Raw genomic sequence first — 18467 nt, 5'->3', positions numbered from 1 at the left:
TAGTGACAGTTCTGACTCTTTTCACTACTTTTACAGGTGTTATCTACCTGATAGCCCTGTGACGCTGGGAAATAGTAGCAATCATGATAGATTATAATTTTGTTACTGTTTTTACTGGGAATGCTGCTAGTGTTCCAATATTAAGTTTGATTGCTGTTGACTTCTGAGAGCTATTGCTTCATCAGGTTAAGGAAGCTGCCTTTATCCCAAGACTACTGAGTATTTTTCTATCATGAATGAATATGGAATCTTATTAAATGCTTAAAAACATTCTGTCATTTTAAAGATCATCTTAAAACAATCACCTTAGGTAAAGAATTGGCCTAGTTTTCATTTAGAAATCCACATTTTTTTCAGCATTTATAACCTATTCTATTTTCATTTATTGCTTTAATCTTTTTATTTTGCAGCCTTAATTATTGTCCTTGCTAACGATGATGGCCCTGGAGTTTTATCATTTAACAACAGTGAGCACTTTTTTCTAAGAGAGCCAACAGCTCTCTATGTCCAGGAGAGTGTTGCAGTATTGTACATTGTTCGGGAACCCGCACAAGGATTGTTTGGAACAGTGACAGTTCAGTTCATTGTGACAGAAGTGAATTCCTCAAATGAATCTAAAGATCTGACTCCTTCCAAAGGCTATATTGTTTTAGAAGAAGGTGTTCGATTCAAGGTACAGTAAAAAATTGTAATGAAAATGGAAGTTTATGTTTAATATTTACAAAACGAATTTCTCTTAGCCGAGAACTCAAGTCCTAGAATGAAAAAAGTAATACTTTCAGCTTGGGTGATAAAGACATAATTCAATTACTATGTGACAAGTAAGTACTATAGTTCTATCTACTCTCTATAAAGTGCAACTGGAAAATTTTACTATTAATAAGGTAGAAGAATATGCAAATAATAAAGAAAATATATGTATTGCTATTTTAAACTTTCAGCACATTTAAATTGCCTATGTCACTTTATATTGTATATAAACCACATAAAAGAAAACCCAGGCCAATTTTTGTAACCATTAAGTCCCAGCCAATCGTTTCCCTTTAACAAAATGTAACTGCTTACTTCAGACTGCTTGTTTGAGAACAAGAATAGGTTATTGGAGAAAAAATGGTAGATTTGAGATTAATTATAAATATGATCTATACTCTAAGTTTACCTTCCAAAACCTCTTTTTCTGTATATTGACGATTTTCTATTCCTGCTACTAAATTTTATTTTTAGAAACAGTTTAAGTTTAAAAATAGCTAATTATATTGGCTTTAGTCATTTTTCAAGCCAGCTATATAAAGTATCATAAATCTAAAATAATATATTTAAAACTATTTTACCTAAAACAGTCCATCTAATAATTATTTTTTTTCGTGATCAGTTTGTGTAACTTCACATTTTCAAATGCATATTCATTTTCATGGTTTTTTTTTTCATATTTTAGAAATTTAAAACCTTAATTGGCTTGTCCAAAGTCACTTACATTTAAATCTTGAAATATATGTAAAATTCAAATTTGAAATATTTTATTAATTTTCTATTGCTTCTTCATGGTTTTTTTCAGCTTTTAAATTTTTTCTTAAATTTGTTTTTTGTTTTATTTTATACTGTGGCTTTTTTTCATAAAAGTCTCCTTTTTCACAGTATATATACCTTTTTGTTAGACAAATTAAATGTTAGAGCAAATTAAATTAAATAAATTTTTTAACCAACATAACTAATTTTATTCCAAAAAGTTTTTATTTTGAGGTATAAACAGTAAAATACACCAATCTTAAGTATATGGCTTAATTACTTGAAAGATATATACATACACACATGTAGCTACCACTCAGATAAAAATATTTAACATTAAGGCCTGGTGTAGTGGCTCACGCCTGTACTACCAGTGGAAGGTCAAGGTGGGTGGATCACTTGAAGACAGGAATTCAAGAGCAGCCTGACAAACACAGTGCTACTAAAAATACAAAAATTAGCCTGGTGTGGTGGTACATGCCTGTAATCCCAGTTCTCAGGAGGCTGAGGCAGGAGAATTGCTCGAACTTGGGAGGCAGAGGTTACAGTGAGCAGAGTACCACTGTACTCCAGCCTGGGTGACAGAGCAAGATTCTGTCTCATTAATTAATAAATAAATAAAGGTATGTATGTATTTAACATTATCATCACCCAGAAAATTTCCCTGTCTTCCCCTTTCCAGGAACCTACTTTCTGATTTCGATGACTCCAGCCTCGGCGACAGAGCGAGCCTCTGTTTCATAAGTAAATAAATAAATAAAAGTATTTAACATTATTATCACCCAGAAGATTCCCCCTGTCTCTTCCCCTTTCCAGAGGAAACTGCTTTCTGATTTCTATCATGAAGACTAATTTTGCTGGTTCTTGAGCTTTACATAAATAGAATCATATAGCATGTAACTCTTTTGTGTCTGGCTTATTTCACTCAATGTAATTTTTAAGTCTGTGTGGTTGCATGTATCAGTAGTTGGACTTTTTTAAAATCACTGAGTAGCATTTTACAAAATAGACCACTGTTGGTCTGTCTGTTCTCCCACTGATGAACGTTTGGGTTGTTCCTAATTTGTGCCTGCTATGACTGCAACCATTTTTTAACAGTGAATCCTAGATTAGAATGAGATTAATGAAGTTATGTAGCCAGAGCAGGACAAAAAGTTCACAAAAATGAAGACATAAATTTAATTTTTAAGTCAATGTTATTTTTAAATGCTCTAAATATTTTTTTGGACACTTCAGTGCAATATATCACAAAGTTGAAAACCCTAAAAGTAGTAACATGAAACAGTTGTAACCATCACATTATGGGAATCAGTATTAAGTAAAAAATAAGATGATATTTTTCAAAACATGTTATTTTGTTGTCAGAAATGTTTAGTTGATTTCTCTACATGTGTGTTACAAAAAATGCTGTATTCCAGTAACGTTATCTTTTGATTTTGTTTTCAGGCCCTACACATATCTGCCATATTAGACACGGAACCAGAAATGGATGAATATTTTGTTTGCACCATGTTTAATCCAACTGGAGGTGCTCGACTAGGGGAGCATGTTCAAACCCTGATAACAGTTTTGCAAAACCAGGCCCCTTTGGGGCTATTCAGTATCTCTGTAGTTGAAAACAGGTATTGTTTATTCATAAGGAAATTATCACTTCTGAAGCTATAAGTAGGGAATATTTTTTGACATAAGAAAATGCATAATGAAATTGATGTCTGATTATTTTAAAAGGGATTTTTAAAATGAACTATAGAAAAGATAGGTCTACAGAGACCAATTACTCTCCTAACGGGGGGTATCAAAAACTGAAACACACCCTGTGTAAGGGTGTTATTAGAATTCTTATTTTCTCAGAGTTCACACTTTCAGATAAAGGTCTGTACTATTTTGTGTTTTTAAAAATAATAAGAAGCGAGAAATAATATAAAGTAGACTTAGCAGCTCAAACCAAATGAATGACTCTACAAACATGTATTAATGTGATTGTGGTTTTAAAATTTCTTCTGGAAGCTGACAAATATTTATTTTTTATATCATAAAAATATTTTAATAGATCTAGTTTCATTAATAGGCTGATAATTTCCTGACTTATTTTTTTCTACAAAATGTATTTGATACATGTGTGAAGAAACATAAGAATGACAATTATATTTCTTTTTTAGAATATATACTGTGAAGTTATTAAAGTAACTGATTTTCAGTATTTTCTTATGATCTCATCTTGGATTGTATAAATTTAAAAGTGTATTAAGTATATGCTAGCAATATGATATATATTTTAAATATGTAGAATTTATACTTTTTCAGCTTTCCACAATCCATGTATTTCTTTTAGGGCCACCTCCATAGACATTGAAGAAGCCAATAGGACCTTGTATTTAAATGTATCTCGCACTAATGGCATTGATTTGGCTGTGAGTGTGCAGTGGGAGACAGTATCTGAAACAGCCTTTGGCATGAGTACGTTTCATTTCTTATGAAAACAAAATTCTGTAAACAAGAAATATTGTATGTTTAAGATTTATATTTTTTCCCATGAATTGTATGTTATCAATCCTTTGAAAATGGAAAACAGATAATCTCACTCTTTTATTGCATCTATAAATATGTACTGAGTGCCTGTCACGTGCCAGGCATGGCACTGAATTCATGGTTCTTAGAATTCAGGGAGTGACAGAAATGAATCAAGTAAGTGAAAATCAATATATACTTTAAACTTTAATAAATGCTTCAAAGGAGAAGTTCTAAGTGTTGAAAGAATATAGGGGAATGCTTTCAAGGGGTATTGATCTTTGAACTAAGACTAAGTGATGAGTAGAGATTGATTATGCAGAGGACTGGGTTGGAAGAACATGGAGTTGAGAGTGGGAAGCTGTGAAGGCAGGAACCTGAGGCAGAAAAAACACACGTAAGTGAAGAACTTGAGTTGATAGTAGGTATAGAAATAAGGAGGAATGTTGAGCTTGGATAGCTGGAGAATACCAGATCATTCAAGAACTTAAGGAATATTTTATACTTGCCAGTCTTTCTAATAGTGTTAACAGAAAGCCATTGAGTGGTTTAGGAATGGAGCAGAGTTACCATATGTAATGTGGTATGGTATAATTATATTTGGATTTTGAAGATATTATTCACAGTGCCATGTAAATAATGGGTTGGCACAGAAGAGAAGTGAAGATATGGGAAGGCAAGATGATGATAACTTAGACTAGGTGTTGAATTGGCTGTGAGGGTGAGGGAGAAGGAAGTACCAGAGATTACTCAGGTTCCTAGCTTGTGCAGTTGGATGGGAAAAGTGGTTCGTGCTATTCACTAAGATGGAATTCCAAAAAAAGAATAGGTGTATTTTGGTAAGCGGAGTAAAATAAATGTGGTTTAACACATTTTGAATTTGAGTTACTTTTGAGAGTAAATTTCTCCAGACTCAAAAAAGCTCCTCTCTGCAGGAGAGAGAAACCTGGGAACTTTAGCTATATATATTGTATTTGAAGTCATGGAAATTGATGTAATAATCTGAAAAGAAAGGCTGAAGATGGAGAAGGGAAGAGGACCCTGTAGACTGAACTATAAGAAGGTTCAAGTTCAGTTGCTGAGGATATGGGATGATGGCCTAGCAAAGGAGTCTTAGAGGACCTGGTAAGAAACTCAGGAGAAAATAGGATTGCAGACACCAGCAGAAGAGTGCTTTAAAATGGAGGAAGAAGTAAACAGTGTCAACTCCTGGTGAGAAGTCCAGTGAAATGAGAACCTGAAAAATAGCCATTATAGTTAGCAACATAGAAGGCATTAATGACCATAGGAAGGGCTATTTGTATAGAAATATGGGAACTGAATACCATTTTGAGTGGAGGTAAAAGAACTGAGACCTTAGGTATATGCAACCATTTCAGTAAGTTTGGCTATGAAGATAGGACCTGGAGAAGGTAGTAGTGGTGTGGTGTGGGATTCAGAAGGTTTTTTGCATGTTTAGTTTGGAGAGACCCAAGCATGTGGATGTTAGATGGAAAAGGTAGATAAATACTTAAAAGACAAAGGAGATAATTAATAGTGGTGTGGTTGTCTAGAAAATAAGTAGAGATGGGATCCAAAAAAGAAAGATTATGGTTTTTAATTTAGATTTCTCCATTACTGCTTGGATTTTGCATGTGTTTTTTGAAAGTACTTATAAGAGCATATGTTTGAGATTCTTAATTGTCAGCAGTCATTGCTTATTCTTCATTTGTGGTCTTCTTGAATTATTATAGAGAAAGATTTGTCCATATGTCAGGACCATTTGGGACACTTAATGAAAAATATCCAGTATACCTTTAAAAGGGAGCAAATAAGAATTAAAAATGCTGGATTTTTAGGAAAGGAAGTTGCTATTGGATATTATATGTAAGGCATTGACAAATTCTCTTGAACTGGTAATCTAAAAATGACCAATTATTTATAGGGAGCCTAGGTTTCAACCTTGATATTTGTTCTTTCTCCATCATGTTCACACCATTAACCAAAATTTAGAAAGAACTTAATGTTTTGGGGGGAAGCAGCCATGTTAAGAGATCATATGTAATTTTTTAAAAAGTTACTCTTCATTAGTTAGGGGATTTTTTTTCTGTCTTTTTTTTTTTTTTTTGAGTGTGGAATTTTAAAACATGTACCAGTTGTAGCAGTTTGATAAAACCTTGACAGCCATTTGAAATGCGTGAGGCTGCTTAACATTCTTAAAATATATAAAATGTATAGTGAATAATATATTAGATGGGCATAATTTCAAATTGATAGTGTAAATTTTTAAACCAAATATTTAGCATGTTTCTATAAAGGGTATTTATTATTTTTAAATTTCTCAGTTACATTTTTATCAACTTTACGGAAGTTGATAAAAATCATGTTCTGCATATTTTCCTTTAAAACATATGTTATTTATTTAGTTAGTTAGTTTTTGAGCCAGGGTCTGGACCTGCCACCCAGGCTGGAATGCAGTGGCACTATCTCAGCTTACTACAACCTCAGCCTCCTGGGTTCAAGCAATTTTCAGCTATCCGAATAGCTAATGTTACAGGTACATGCCACCACGCCAGCTGATTTTTGTATTTTTAATAGAGATGGGGGTTTCACCATGTTGGCCAGTCTGGTCTTGAACTCCTGACCTCAAGTGATTCATCTATCTTGGCCTCTCAAAATTCTGGGATTACAGGTATGAGCCACTGTGCCCAGCCACATAGCCACATTTAATATTTATTTCTAAATATACCATGGGAAAGTTTGTGTAGGTATAAAGCAGAGCATTAATAAATTTTTTTGGTTTTTAAATAAGAATTTTAAAAATTTCTTATTTTTAATACAAATTCTTTATTTGTAGTTATTTTAAAGTTCTCTCCTTCTGTCTTTTCTTTCTTTTCACACTCATACACACACATCATGAAAGGATCTTCATTTGTAGTCACAAATGCTCTGGTCTCATTGTTTAAACAATAAATTAGGTAAGTTTTTGAAGAATAAACTAGTAAATAATGATTTGTGTTTTTCAGGGGGAATGGATGCTGTATTTTCCATATTTCAAAGTTTTCTGGATGAATCAGCTTCTGGCTGGTGTTTTTTTACTTTGGAAAATTTAATATATGGTATAATGTTAAGAAAATCATCTGTTACTATTTACCGATGGCAAGGGATTTTTATTCCAGTTGAGGTAAATATCAGTATTTTTTATAGTACAAAAATAAAATGTGCAGATAAATTTTAGATGTATCATGAATTACTGTCATTCTTATTCCTCATTTTCTAGGATTTAAATATAGAAAATCCTAAAACTTGTGAGGCCTTTAATATTGAGTTTTCTCCCTACTTTGTGATTACTCATGAAGAAAGAAATGAAGAAAAGCCGTCTCTTAATAGTGTGTATACATTCACATCTGGACTTAAATTATTCCTGGTAAAAAAAAATTCATTTTTAAATAGATTGCTTTCTTTAAAAGAAATTAAGATTTGTAAGACTGTTCAAATTGGAAGATAATGTATGTTCCATGTTAATGTGAAAAAGAATTTTTTGTGGTTGATATACATTTTAGCAAAAATCCGGGGATGTTTTTGTATTTTTAAAATGACATTTAGGTACGCATACCTTGGGATTAGGATTTTTTAAGTCTTGCACTTCAGATCCTAACTCATGCTGTGAGTGTGTTCAGTGACTTTCTTAGGTAAAGTCTTTCAGTTTTCATTCCCACTCTCCATCCTCCTTGCAGGTACAAACAATCATTATTTTGGAAACTTCTCAAGTAAGATATTTTACTTCAGACAGCCAAGATTATTTAATCATTGCAAGTCAAAGAGATGATTCCGAATTAACTAAGGTTTGATACTTTTTAAATGAAGTGGGGTTTTTTTTTGCTTTTCTTTTTAACATTATAATTTAAATTTACCTAAGATACAGTCTGCTGGTTTAGTATAAAAGAATACAATAATTTGATTGTGGTAAAGTAGGATATAAAGACTGATTAGTTAAAAGTTAATTTTTAAACACCGGAGTCATAAAATATATTGTCTTTAAGAGCCAAGGATAATGTAATAGTAGATATGAACATTTAATTAGAATTTAACTGAATTGCAAAAGATTATGGAGAAAAATCACACAGCCAGACAGAGTATCACTGAAAATTCGTGATTAGCATTGCTACATGGGCATTTAGTATTACCCCAGAAATCCCACATTTCTTTAGTAAACTAGATTTTATAATCCTAGTTATGCTTATTTGATAACTTTTGTCACTCCTCAAACTTCATACATGCTTCACATTTCCATCTCAGATAATTGCCTTGTTGAAATGAAAGCTACCAAAAGAGGTGTTATTCATTTTCCCAACACCAAATTCAAAAACCCACTTGAAACCCAGCTTTATCCCTTCGTCCTGTTACGATGGGGAAAGTGTCCTTTCTAAAAAAGCCAGGCCTCTCACATAGGTGCCCATCTTGCCTTGATAAGGTTTAGCTATTCCCTCCATCTCTGGCACCTATCTCTCTCTATTGGATTGTTACAATCAGTAGAAATGTAAGGTTCATCCAGCTTAGAAAGAAATTCCTCCCATGATCTCATTTTTTCATTTCATTTTCTTTCTCCCCGCTATAGTAAAATATCCTGAAAGAATTATCTACTTGCTTTGTCTTCCTCATGCCCACAAGTGGATTACCAAATCCAGTGGATGTTTTTCTGCATAATGATTATACATTCTACTGGCATGTGACTGTCACCTCATCCTCAAATGTAAATCTTATCTTGCTTTCTAAGACACTACACAAATTTTCCTTCTCTGCCTCTCTTAGTCTCTGTCTCTGTCTCTCTCTCTCTCTGTCTCTGTCTCTCTCTCTCTCTCTGTGTGTGTGTGTGTGTGTGTGTGTGTGATCCTTCTCAGTCCCCATTGCCAGTTCCTCTTCCCTTTTGTAAACTTAGATGTCTTGGAGTTTTCCAGAAAGATTCACTTCTTATAGTTCAAATTTCTTTTTTCTTTCTCTTCGCTCACTTAGATACTTTTATCAGTCCTATGGTTTTAAATACCAGCGACAGGCTAGTGTCTTTAAAATTGTATCTGATTTTTCTGTATTTTGTAGAAAGGGGGTTTTACCATGTTTCCCAGGCTGGTCTCGCACTTACTCCTTTTTATTCTTTCACATCTGGTTAATCATTTTTGATTATATGTGTCAATAAGTGAAGACATTTCTTTTCATCTCTGCCCCTCCCTACTCCAGGTCCCTGTTATTTCTCTTCTACACCATTAGAGTATCCTCCTAGACATTCTCTGAACTTCCTCGACCTCTTCAGATCCATTCTCCATTGAGTAACTGCAGTCATCTTTTGAAAATATTAATTGACTAATGTTATTCCTGATTTAAAAACTATTAAATTATTTGCAATTATACTTAGAATAAATTGTAAATTATTTAATATTGGCTTAACATAGGATACTATTATTTCCTGATTTGCCTTGGAAAGTACTGGATTATGCCTATTGTTCTGGTTATTAAATACCAGAGGTATTGTACCGTTCACTCTTTAAAGGATCCTTGTTTAGATGATAAATTATATGGTCACCCTAATGGAAGGTACTCCATGATCTTACCTCTCATCATTCTTCCAGCACTATCAAATTCCTTGCAATCTTTATTCAGATAATGACAACCCTTTTCTGTCTTAGGGACTTTGTCACGTCGTTCCTTCTAACTTGATTTCCCCAATACTGTCATAATGCTCTATCAGACCATCCTAATTGTCATCTTCAGTACTTGACTCATTTTATACTCATATGTTTATTCAATTCAGTTATCAATTACTGATATGTTTCTTGTTTACCTTTTCCTAATAGTTAATAAGATCCATAAAGGGAAAGGCTGCTGTATCCATAGTTCCTAGTATAATGTCTGTGGCTCAAAAGTTCCTAATTGTTGACCGAATAAGTATACTCTTTTGTGACATTGACGAGCTTGCCTTCAGAGAGGGTCTGAATTTTAATTTTGCATTTATGAACACTTACCCTGAAACCTTGTGTGCATTGACTGCCACCGTGGGGACAAGAAAGATTTAGGTGTTTTTCTGTGTTCTGTTGCTCAAGCAGTTGATAATAATATTGCAGCATTAGAATATTTCTTATTCAGTTTTTAATTTTTCATATTTAGTGTCTTTTTTGATTTTAGCTTTCCCTTTCCCTGCTGTCACCAACCCCTGCCCAGATGTATATTTGATACTGATTTCTTCTCAGATAACTTCTCTTTCATTCACTCTGTGTGTACTCATGTGTATAGACACACACACAGATTAGATGAGGGAGAGAGCAGCAAGGGAGCATCAGTTCTAGTATTTTCTTATTTATGAAAGTATCTTTTTAACCAAATATAAAAGGATCCAAGAGAGTAAACATATTATATTGATTAAATTTTCACAAGTGCTAAATTCCTAGTCATAAAGGGTTTTGTATTTTAACATTTCCTTCAGGTCTTCAGGTGGAATGGAGGAAGCTTCGTGTTGCATCAGAAACTCCCTGTCCGAGGTGTGCTGACCCTGACCTTGTTCAACAAGGGAGGCTATGTGTTCTTAGCCATTTCCCAGGCTAATGCCAGGCTAAACTCCCTTTTATTCAGATGGTCTGGCAGTGGGTTTATTAACTTTCAAGAAGTGCCTGTCAGTGGGACAACACTAGTTGAGGCTTTGTCTTCAGACAATGATATTTACTTAATATTTGCCAAAAATGTCCTTCAAGGTGAGAAGATACAGTATTTGTAATGTGTATGTAGTTATTATTGAAATCTTGTAGCATTCTTATGGTATATTTTGTATGAAAATGCTCTTATAATAATTTTTTAGTAATCCATAGAATATTTCTTAATCGATCATAAGTATTATTTGTCAGCTGTAAATGGATTTTTGAGAAATATTTTATGCATTATGCCCCGATCTTGTGGTGTTCTGATTACTCCCTTAAAGTCATATTAAAACAGAGTTTGAAGTGGGTAGGTAAAGTTGGAAGATGCATAAATATTTATACCCAGGATGCAAGCAAGTAACTTTTTACCTGTATTTACTTGAAGTGCCATGAATAATTTATAGTATTAATAAATAATGTTCAAAAACTTTTGATAAGACTTTCAAAATATTCTTGGAATAGAAATTTGCTTTTTGCTGCTTAATAGAACTTTCACAGGTAAAATTGCAATGTTCCTAAAAAATAAAAAATTTTGTCCTTGTTCTTTCTTTAACATTGTATCGTGATTAATGGCTAACCATGTATTTATGACACGTAGTAAATGCAAAAAGACTTTTGAAGTACTTCCTATTAACTTACATTTTTATTATGCTAAATGGATTCTGAGGAAATTTGTTTCCTGATATTTTTGTTGTAGTTTTACTGTAATTTTGTCATTTTTCTATAACTTTTGCATTAAAATTTGACTTTTATTTCATTATTATAGGAGATCAGAATTCAATTGATATTTTCATCTGGGAGATGAGACAGTCTTCCTTCAGGTATTTTCAGTCTCTAGATTTTGCTGCTGTTAACAGAATCCACTCCTTCACACCAGCCTCAGGAATAGGTAAGGACTTTTCAACTGCTCACCAGTTCTGAAGGTAGTATGGAAAGCCAGAATGATTTCAATCTCATTGATTTAGATTTAGCATTACATTGCCAGACACTGGGTATTTTAATAGGAATGTAACATCAAAGTCTGTATAATACTCCTTCCAGAAATCCTAGAATGTTTTGAAATACTTTTTAATTTTGGTTCTCCTTCTGCAGATTAATACTTGCAAAATGGACATTGACTTGAGAATAATCAGAGTAACTAGAATATGGAGAAAAATATTAGTGAAGAATAAAATTAATATATTTATTTTGCCTAGAGAAATATGAAGAGTGACATTAAATATATACTTTTAAAATATGAAAGTATGCTTATGGCAATAGCAAGCATTTGCATTAAAAATTTTTTTTTTTAAGTTTGAGAAGGACTGTGAGAACTGTTCCATCCTCATTCACTCTTCCAACCTCCTCCACAGTCTAAAATCCTTTCCTGGTCTTCTGTACTTCAATCCCCACATCAGAAACATAAACAATATTTTTAATCACTATGGTTTCAGAAACAAAGTCGATTGGAGAGAACCCAAGGTATTATTGCTGTCTGAAGGTTGTAGGATTATTTTAGGGTTGGCAAGGAATCCCTTGGGTGGGCCAGTGATAACAAGGAGATGAAGCTGAGGCCAGCTGATATGGGAAGCTTATTAAGCTGGTTCATGAGTGTTCATAGCGTAGGGAGGAGGCACAGACAGAGGGTCTGTGTTTCCCGTTGAGGTGTCTAGAGAACTAGTGAGCAAAGCCTGAGTGGCTCCATAAGTGACTCTGGATGAATCTCAGCCCTGCTTTTTTTTTATTTTTAATATTTTATTGCATTTTAGGTTTTGGGGTACATGTGAAGGACATGCAGGATTGTTGCATAGGTACATACATGGCAATGTGGTTTACTGCCTTCCTCTCCATCACCTGTATCTGGCATTTCTCCTTGTGTTATCTCTCCCCAACTCCCCACCCCTGGCTGTCGCTCCCCTAGTTCCCCTCAACAGACCTCAGTGTGTGATGCTCCCTTTCCTGTGTCCATGTGTTCTCATTGTACAACCCCTGCCTATGAGTGAGAAACATGCAATGTTTGATTTTCTGTTCTTGTGTCAGTTTGCTGAGAATGATGGTTTCTAAGTTCATTCATGTCATCATTTTTTATGGCTACATAGCATTCCATGCTGTATATGTGCCACATTTTCCCCATCCAGTCTGTCATCAATGGGCATTTAGGTTGGTTCCAGGTCTTTGCTAATGTAAACAGTGCTGCAATGAACATTTGTGTGCATGTGTCCTTATAATAGAATGATTTATCGTTTGGATATATACCCAGTAATGGGATTGCTGGGTCAAATGGAATTTCTATTTATAGGCCCTTGAGGAATCACCACATTGTCTTCCACGATGGTTGAACTAGTTTACACTCCCACCAGCAGCGTAAAAGTGTTCCTATTTCTCCATATCCTCTTAGCATCTGTTGGCTCCAGATTTTTTAATGATCGCCATTCTAACTGGCATGAGATGGTGTCTCAATGTAGTTTTGATTTGCATTTCTCTAATGACCAGTGATGATGAGCATTTTTTCATGTTCGTTGGCCTCATATATGTCTTCTTTTGAAAAGTATCTGTTATATCCTTTGCCCACTTTTGAATGGGCTTGTTTTTTTCTTATAAATCTGTTTTAGTTCTTTGTAGATTCTGGATATTAGCCTTTTGTCAGATGGGTAGATTGCAAAAATTTTTCCCATTCTGTTGGTTGCTGATTCACTCTAATGACTGTTTCTTTTGCCATGCAGAAGCTGTGGAGTTTGCTTAGGTCCCATTTGTCTATTTTGGCTTTTGTTGCCAATGCTTTTGGTGTTTTAGTCATGAAGTTCTTGCCTATGCCTATGTTCTGAATGATTTTGCCTAGGTTTTTTCCTAGAGTTTTTATGGTGTTAGGTCTTATGTTTAAGTCTTTAATCCATCTGGAGTTAATTTTAGTGTAAGGTGTCAGGAGGGGGTCCAGTTTCTGATTTCTGCATATGGCTAGCCAGTTTCCCCCACACCATTTATTAAACAGGGAATCCTTTCCCCATTACTTGTTTTTGTGAGCTTTGTCAAAGATCAGATAGTTGTAGATGTGTGGCATTGCCTTCGAGGCCTCTATTCTGTTCCATTGGTCTATATCTCTTTTTTGGTACCAGCATCATGCTATTTTTATTACTGTAGCCTTGTAGTATAGTTTGATGTCAGGTAATGTGATGTCTCCAGCTTCCTTCTTTGTGCTTGGAATTGACTTGGCTATGTGGGCTCTCTTTTGGTTCCGTATGAAGTTTAAGTTGTTTTTTTCCAGATCTGTGAAGATGGTCATTGGTAGCTTGATGTGGATAGCATTGAATCTATAAATTACTTTGGGCAGTATGGCCATTTTCATGATACTGATTCTTCCCAACCATGAGCATGGAATATTTTTCCATCTCTTTGTGTTGTCTCTTATTTCATTGAGGAATGCTTTGTAGTTCTCCTTGAAGAGGCCCTTTACATCTGTTGTTAGTTGTATTCCTGGGTATTTTATTCTCTTTGTAGCAATTGTGAATGGCAGTTCATTCTTGATTTGGCTCTCTTTAAGTCTGTTATTGGTGTATATGAATGCTTGTGATTTTTGCACATTGATTTTGTATCCTGAGACATTGCTGAAGTTGCTTATCAGTTTCAGGAGATTTTGGGCTGAGACGATGGGGTATTCTAAATATACAATCATGTGCAAATAGAGACAATTTGACTTTCTCCTTTCTTAGTTGAATACTCTTTATTTCTTTTTCTTATCTTACTGCTCTGGCTAGAACTTCCAATACTATATTGAATAGGAGTGGTGAGAGAGGACATCCTTGTCTAGTGCCAGATTTCAAAGGAAATGCTTCCAGTTTTTGCCCATTTAGTTTGATATTGGCTGTGGGTTTGTTGTAAATGGCTTTTATTATTTTGAGATATGTTCTGTCAATACCTAGTTTATTGAGAGTTTTTAGCATAAAGGGCTGTTGAATTTCGTCAAAGGCCTTCTCTGCATCTATTGAGATAATCATGTGGTTTTTGTCTTAGGTTCTGTGTATGTGGTGAATTATGTTTATAGACTTGTGTATGTTGAACCAGCCTTGCATACTTGTGATGAAGCCTACTTGATCATGATGGATAAGTTATTTGATATGCTGTTGCAATTCGTTTGCCAGTATTTTATTGAAGATTTTTGCATCTATGTTCATCATGGATATTGGCCTGAAGTTTTCTTTTCTTGTTGAGTCTCAGCCAGGTTTTGGTATCCAGATGATGTTGGTCTCATAAAATGATTTGAGAAGGATTCCCTCTTTTTGTATTGTTTGGAATAGTTTCAGAAGGAGTGGTACTAGCTCCTCTTTGTATGTCTGGTAGATTTAGGCTATGAACCCATATGGACCTGGGCTTTTTTTGGGTGGTAGCCTCTTAATTATTGCCTCAACTTCAGACCTTGTTATTGGTCTATTTTGGGTTTTGACTTCTTCCTGGTTTAAGCTTGGGAGGATGCAGGTGTCCAGGAATTTTTCCATTTCTTCCAGGTTTAATGGTTTATATGCATAGAGTTGTTCGTAGTAATCTCTGATGGTGGTTTGTATTTCTGTGGAATCTATGGTGATAGCCCCTTTATCGTTTTTTATTGCATCTATTTGATTATTCTCTCTTTTCTTTTTTATTAATCTAGCTAGTGGTTTGTCTATTTTGCTGATCTTTTCAAAAAACCAGCTCCTGGACGTATTGATTTTTTGAAGGGTTTTTTTTGTGTGTCTCTATCTCCTTCAGTTGTGCTCTGATCTTAGTTATTTCTTGTTTTCTGCTAGGTTTTGAGTTTTTTTGATCTTGCTCCCATAGTTCTTTCAATTTTGATGATAGGGTGCTGATTTTAGATCTTTCCTTGCTTCTCACGTGGGCATTTATTGCTATATGTTTTCCTCTGGAGACTGATTTAAATGTGTCCCAGAGATTCTGGTATGTTGTGTCTTCGTTCTTGTTGGTTTCGAAGAACATCTTTATTTCTGCCTTCATTTCATTGTTTATCCAGTCAACATTCGAGAGCCAGTTGTTCAGTTTCCATAAAGCTGTGCAGATCTGAGTTAGTTTCTGAGTTCTGAGATCTAACTTGATTGCAGTGTGGTCTTGAGAGACCATTTGTTTTGATTTCAGTTGTTTTGCATTTGCTGAGGAGTGCTTTACTTCCAATTATGTGGTCAGTTTTAGAGTAGGTGTGATGTGGCACTGAGAAGAATGTATATTCTGTGGATTTGGGGTGGAGAGTTCTGTAAATGTCTATCAGGTTTGCTTGTTCCAGGTCTGAGTTCAAGTCCTGGATACCCTTGTTAATTTTCTGTCTGGTTGATCTGTCTAATATTGACAGTGGAGTGTTAAAGTCTCCGACTATTATTGTGTGGGAGTCTAAGTCTCTTTGTAAGTCATTAAGAACTTGCCTTATGTATCTGGGTGCTCCTGTATTGGGTCCATATATATTTAGGATCGTTACCTCTTCTTGTTGTGTCAATCCTTTTACCATTATGTAATGTCCTTCTTTGTCTCTTTTGATCTTTGTTGCTTTAAAGTCCATTTTATCAGAGACTAGGATTGCAATACCTGCTTTTCTTTTTTCTCTCCATTTGCTTGGTAAATATTCCTCCATCTCTTTGTTTTGAGCCTACGTGTATCCTTGCATAGGAAATGGGTTTCCTGGATATAGTACACTGATGGGTTTTGACTTTTTATCCAATTTGCCAGTCTGTGTCTTTTGATTGGGGCATTTAGCCCATTTACATTTAAGGTTAATATTGTTATGTGTGAATTTGATCCTGCCATTTTGATGCTAGCTGGTTGTTTTGCCTGTTAATTGATGCAGTTTCTTCATTATGTTGATGCTCTTTACCATTTGGTATATTTTTGGAGTGGCTGGTACTGGTTGTTCCTTTCTATGTTTAGTGCTTCTTTCAGGAGCTCTTGTAAGGCAGGCCTGGTGTTGATGAAATCTCTGACTACTTGCTTGTTTGTAAGGAATTTTATTTCTCCTTCTCTTATGAAGCTTAGTTTGGCTGGATATGAAATTCTAGGTTGAAAGTTCTTTTTTTCTGATTTAACATTATTTTAATTAATTAATTAATTTTAATTGCATTTGGGGTACATGTGCAGAACATGCAAGATAGTTGCATAGGTACACACATTGCAGTGTGTTCCGCTGCCTTCCTCCACTTCACCCACGTTTGGTACTTCTCCCCAGGCTATCCCTCCCCAGCTCCCCGCCCGCTGTCCCTCCCCTATTTCCCCCAATAGACCCCAGTGTGTAGTGCTCCCCTCCCTGTGTCCATGTGTTCTCAATTTTCATCACCCACCTATGAGTGAGAGTATGTGGTATTTCATTTTCTGTTCTTGTGTCAGTTTGCTGAGAATGATGTTCTCCAGATTCATCCATGTCCCTACAAAGGACACGAACTCATCATTTTTGATTGCTGCATAATATTCCATGGTGTATATATGCCACATTTTCCCAGTCCAATCTATCATCAATGGGCATTTGGGTTGATTCCAGGTCTTTGCTATTGTAAACAGTGCTGCAATGAACATTCGTGTGCATGTGTCCTATAGTAGAACGATTTACAGTCCTTTGGATATATACCCAGTAATGGGATTGCTGGGTCAAATGGAATTTCTATTTCTAAGGCCTTGAGGAATCGCCACACTGTCTTCCACAATGGTTGAACTAATTTACACTCCCACCAACAGTATAAAAGTGTTCCTATTTCTCCACATCCTCTTCAGCATCTGTTGTCTCCAGATTTTTTAATGATTGCCATTCTAACTGGCGTGAGATGGTATCTCAATGTGGTTTTGATTTGCATCTCTCTAGTGATCAGTGATGATGAGCATTTTTTCATGTTTGTTGGCCTCATGTATGTCTTCTTTTGTAAAGTGTCTGTTCATATCCTTTGCCCATTTTTGAATAGGCTTGTTTGTTTTTTCCTGTAAATCTGTTTGAGTTGTTTGTAAATTCTGGATATCAGCCCTTTGTCAGATGGGTAAACTGCAAAAATTTTTTCCCATTCTGTTGGTTGCGGATTCACTCTAGTGACTGTTTCTTTTGCCGTGCAGAAGCTGTGGAGTTTGATTAGGTCCCATTTGTCTATTTTGGCTTTTGTTGCTAATGCTTTTGGTGTTTTGGTCATGAAGTCCTTGCCTATTCCTATGTCCTGGATGGTTTTGCCTAGATTTTCTTCTAGGGTTTTTATGGTGCCAGGTCTTATGTTTAAGTCTTTAATCCATCTGGAATTAATTTTAGTGTAGGGTGTCAGGAAGGGGTCCAGTTTCTGCTTTCTGCACATGGCTAGCCAGTTTCCCAACACCATTTATTAAACAGGGAATCCTTTCCCCATTGCTTGTTTTTGTCAGGTTTATCAAATATTGTATGGTAATAGGTATGTTGTGTTGCCTCCGATGCCTCTGTTCTGTTTCATTGGTCTATATCTCTCTTTTGGTACTAGTACCATGCTGTTTTGATTACTGTAGCCTTGTAGTATAGTTTGAAGTCCAGTAGTGTGATGACCCCCGCTGTGTTCTTTTTGCTTAGAATTGACTTGGCTATGCAGGCTCTCTTTTGGTTCCATATGAAGTTCATGGTGGTTTTTTCCAGTTCTGTGAAGAAGGTCATTGGTAGCTTGATGGGGATAGCATTGATTCTGTAAATTACTTTGGGGAGTATAGCCATTTTCACAGTATTGATTCTTCCTAACCATGAACATGGAATGTTTCTCCATCTGTTTGTGTCCTCTCTTATTTCGTTGAGCAGTGGTTTGTAATTTACCTTGAAGAGGTCCCTTACATTCCTCGTAAGTTGTATTC

The 18467-nt window shown here is 35.1% G+C and overlaps 1 protein-coding gene across 13 annotated transcripts in view; it reads left to right on the top strand.

Moving 5' to 3' along the window:
• The window catches only part of ADGRV1 (adhesion G protein-coupled receptor V1), a 602786-nt gene that overhangs the window by 151789 nt on the left and 432530 nt on the right, over positions 1–18467 (top strand). For all 13 annotated transcript variants that reach the window (XR_013532585.1, XR_013532586.1, XR_013532587.1 and 10 more), the window contains 8 exons: positions 411–673; positions 2953–3128; positions 3839–3963; positions 7020–7177; positions 7274–7420; positions 7731–7838; positions 10469–10733; positions 11443–11565. Coding sequence is in view for 10 of the 13 variants with exons in the window: in XM_035291223.3 (XP_035147114.2) it covers positions 411–673; positions 2953–3128; positions 3839–3963; positions 7020–7177; positions 7274–7420; positions 7731–7838; positions 10469–10733; positions 11443–11565 (1365 nt within the window). In the remaining 3 variants the exon portion in view is untranslated. The remainder of the gene's footprint in view (positions 1–410; positions 674–2952; positions 3129–3838; positions 3964–7019; positions 7178–7273; positions 7421–7730; positions 7839–10468; positions 10734–11442; positions 11566–18467) is intronic.

Source organism: Callithrix jacchus, chromosome 2 (assembly GCF_049354715.1).
Source record: "Callithrix jacchus isolate 240 chromosome 2, calJac240_pri, whole genome shotgun sequence".
NCBI lineage: Eukaryota > Metazoa > Chordata > Mammalia > Primates > Cebidae > Callithrix > Callithrix jacchus.
Note: the sequence above shows the minus strand (reverse complement) of the source record. Positions and strands in the feature narration are given on the sequence as shown.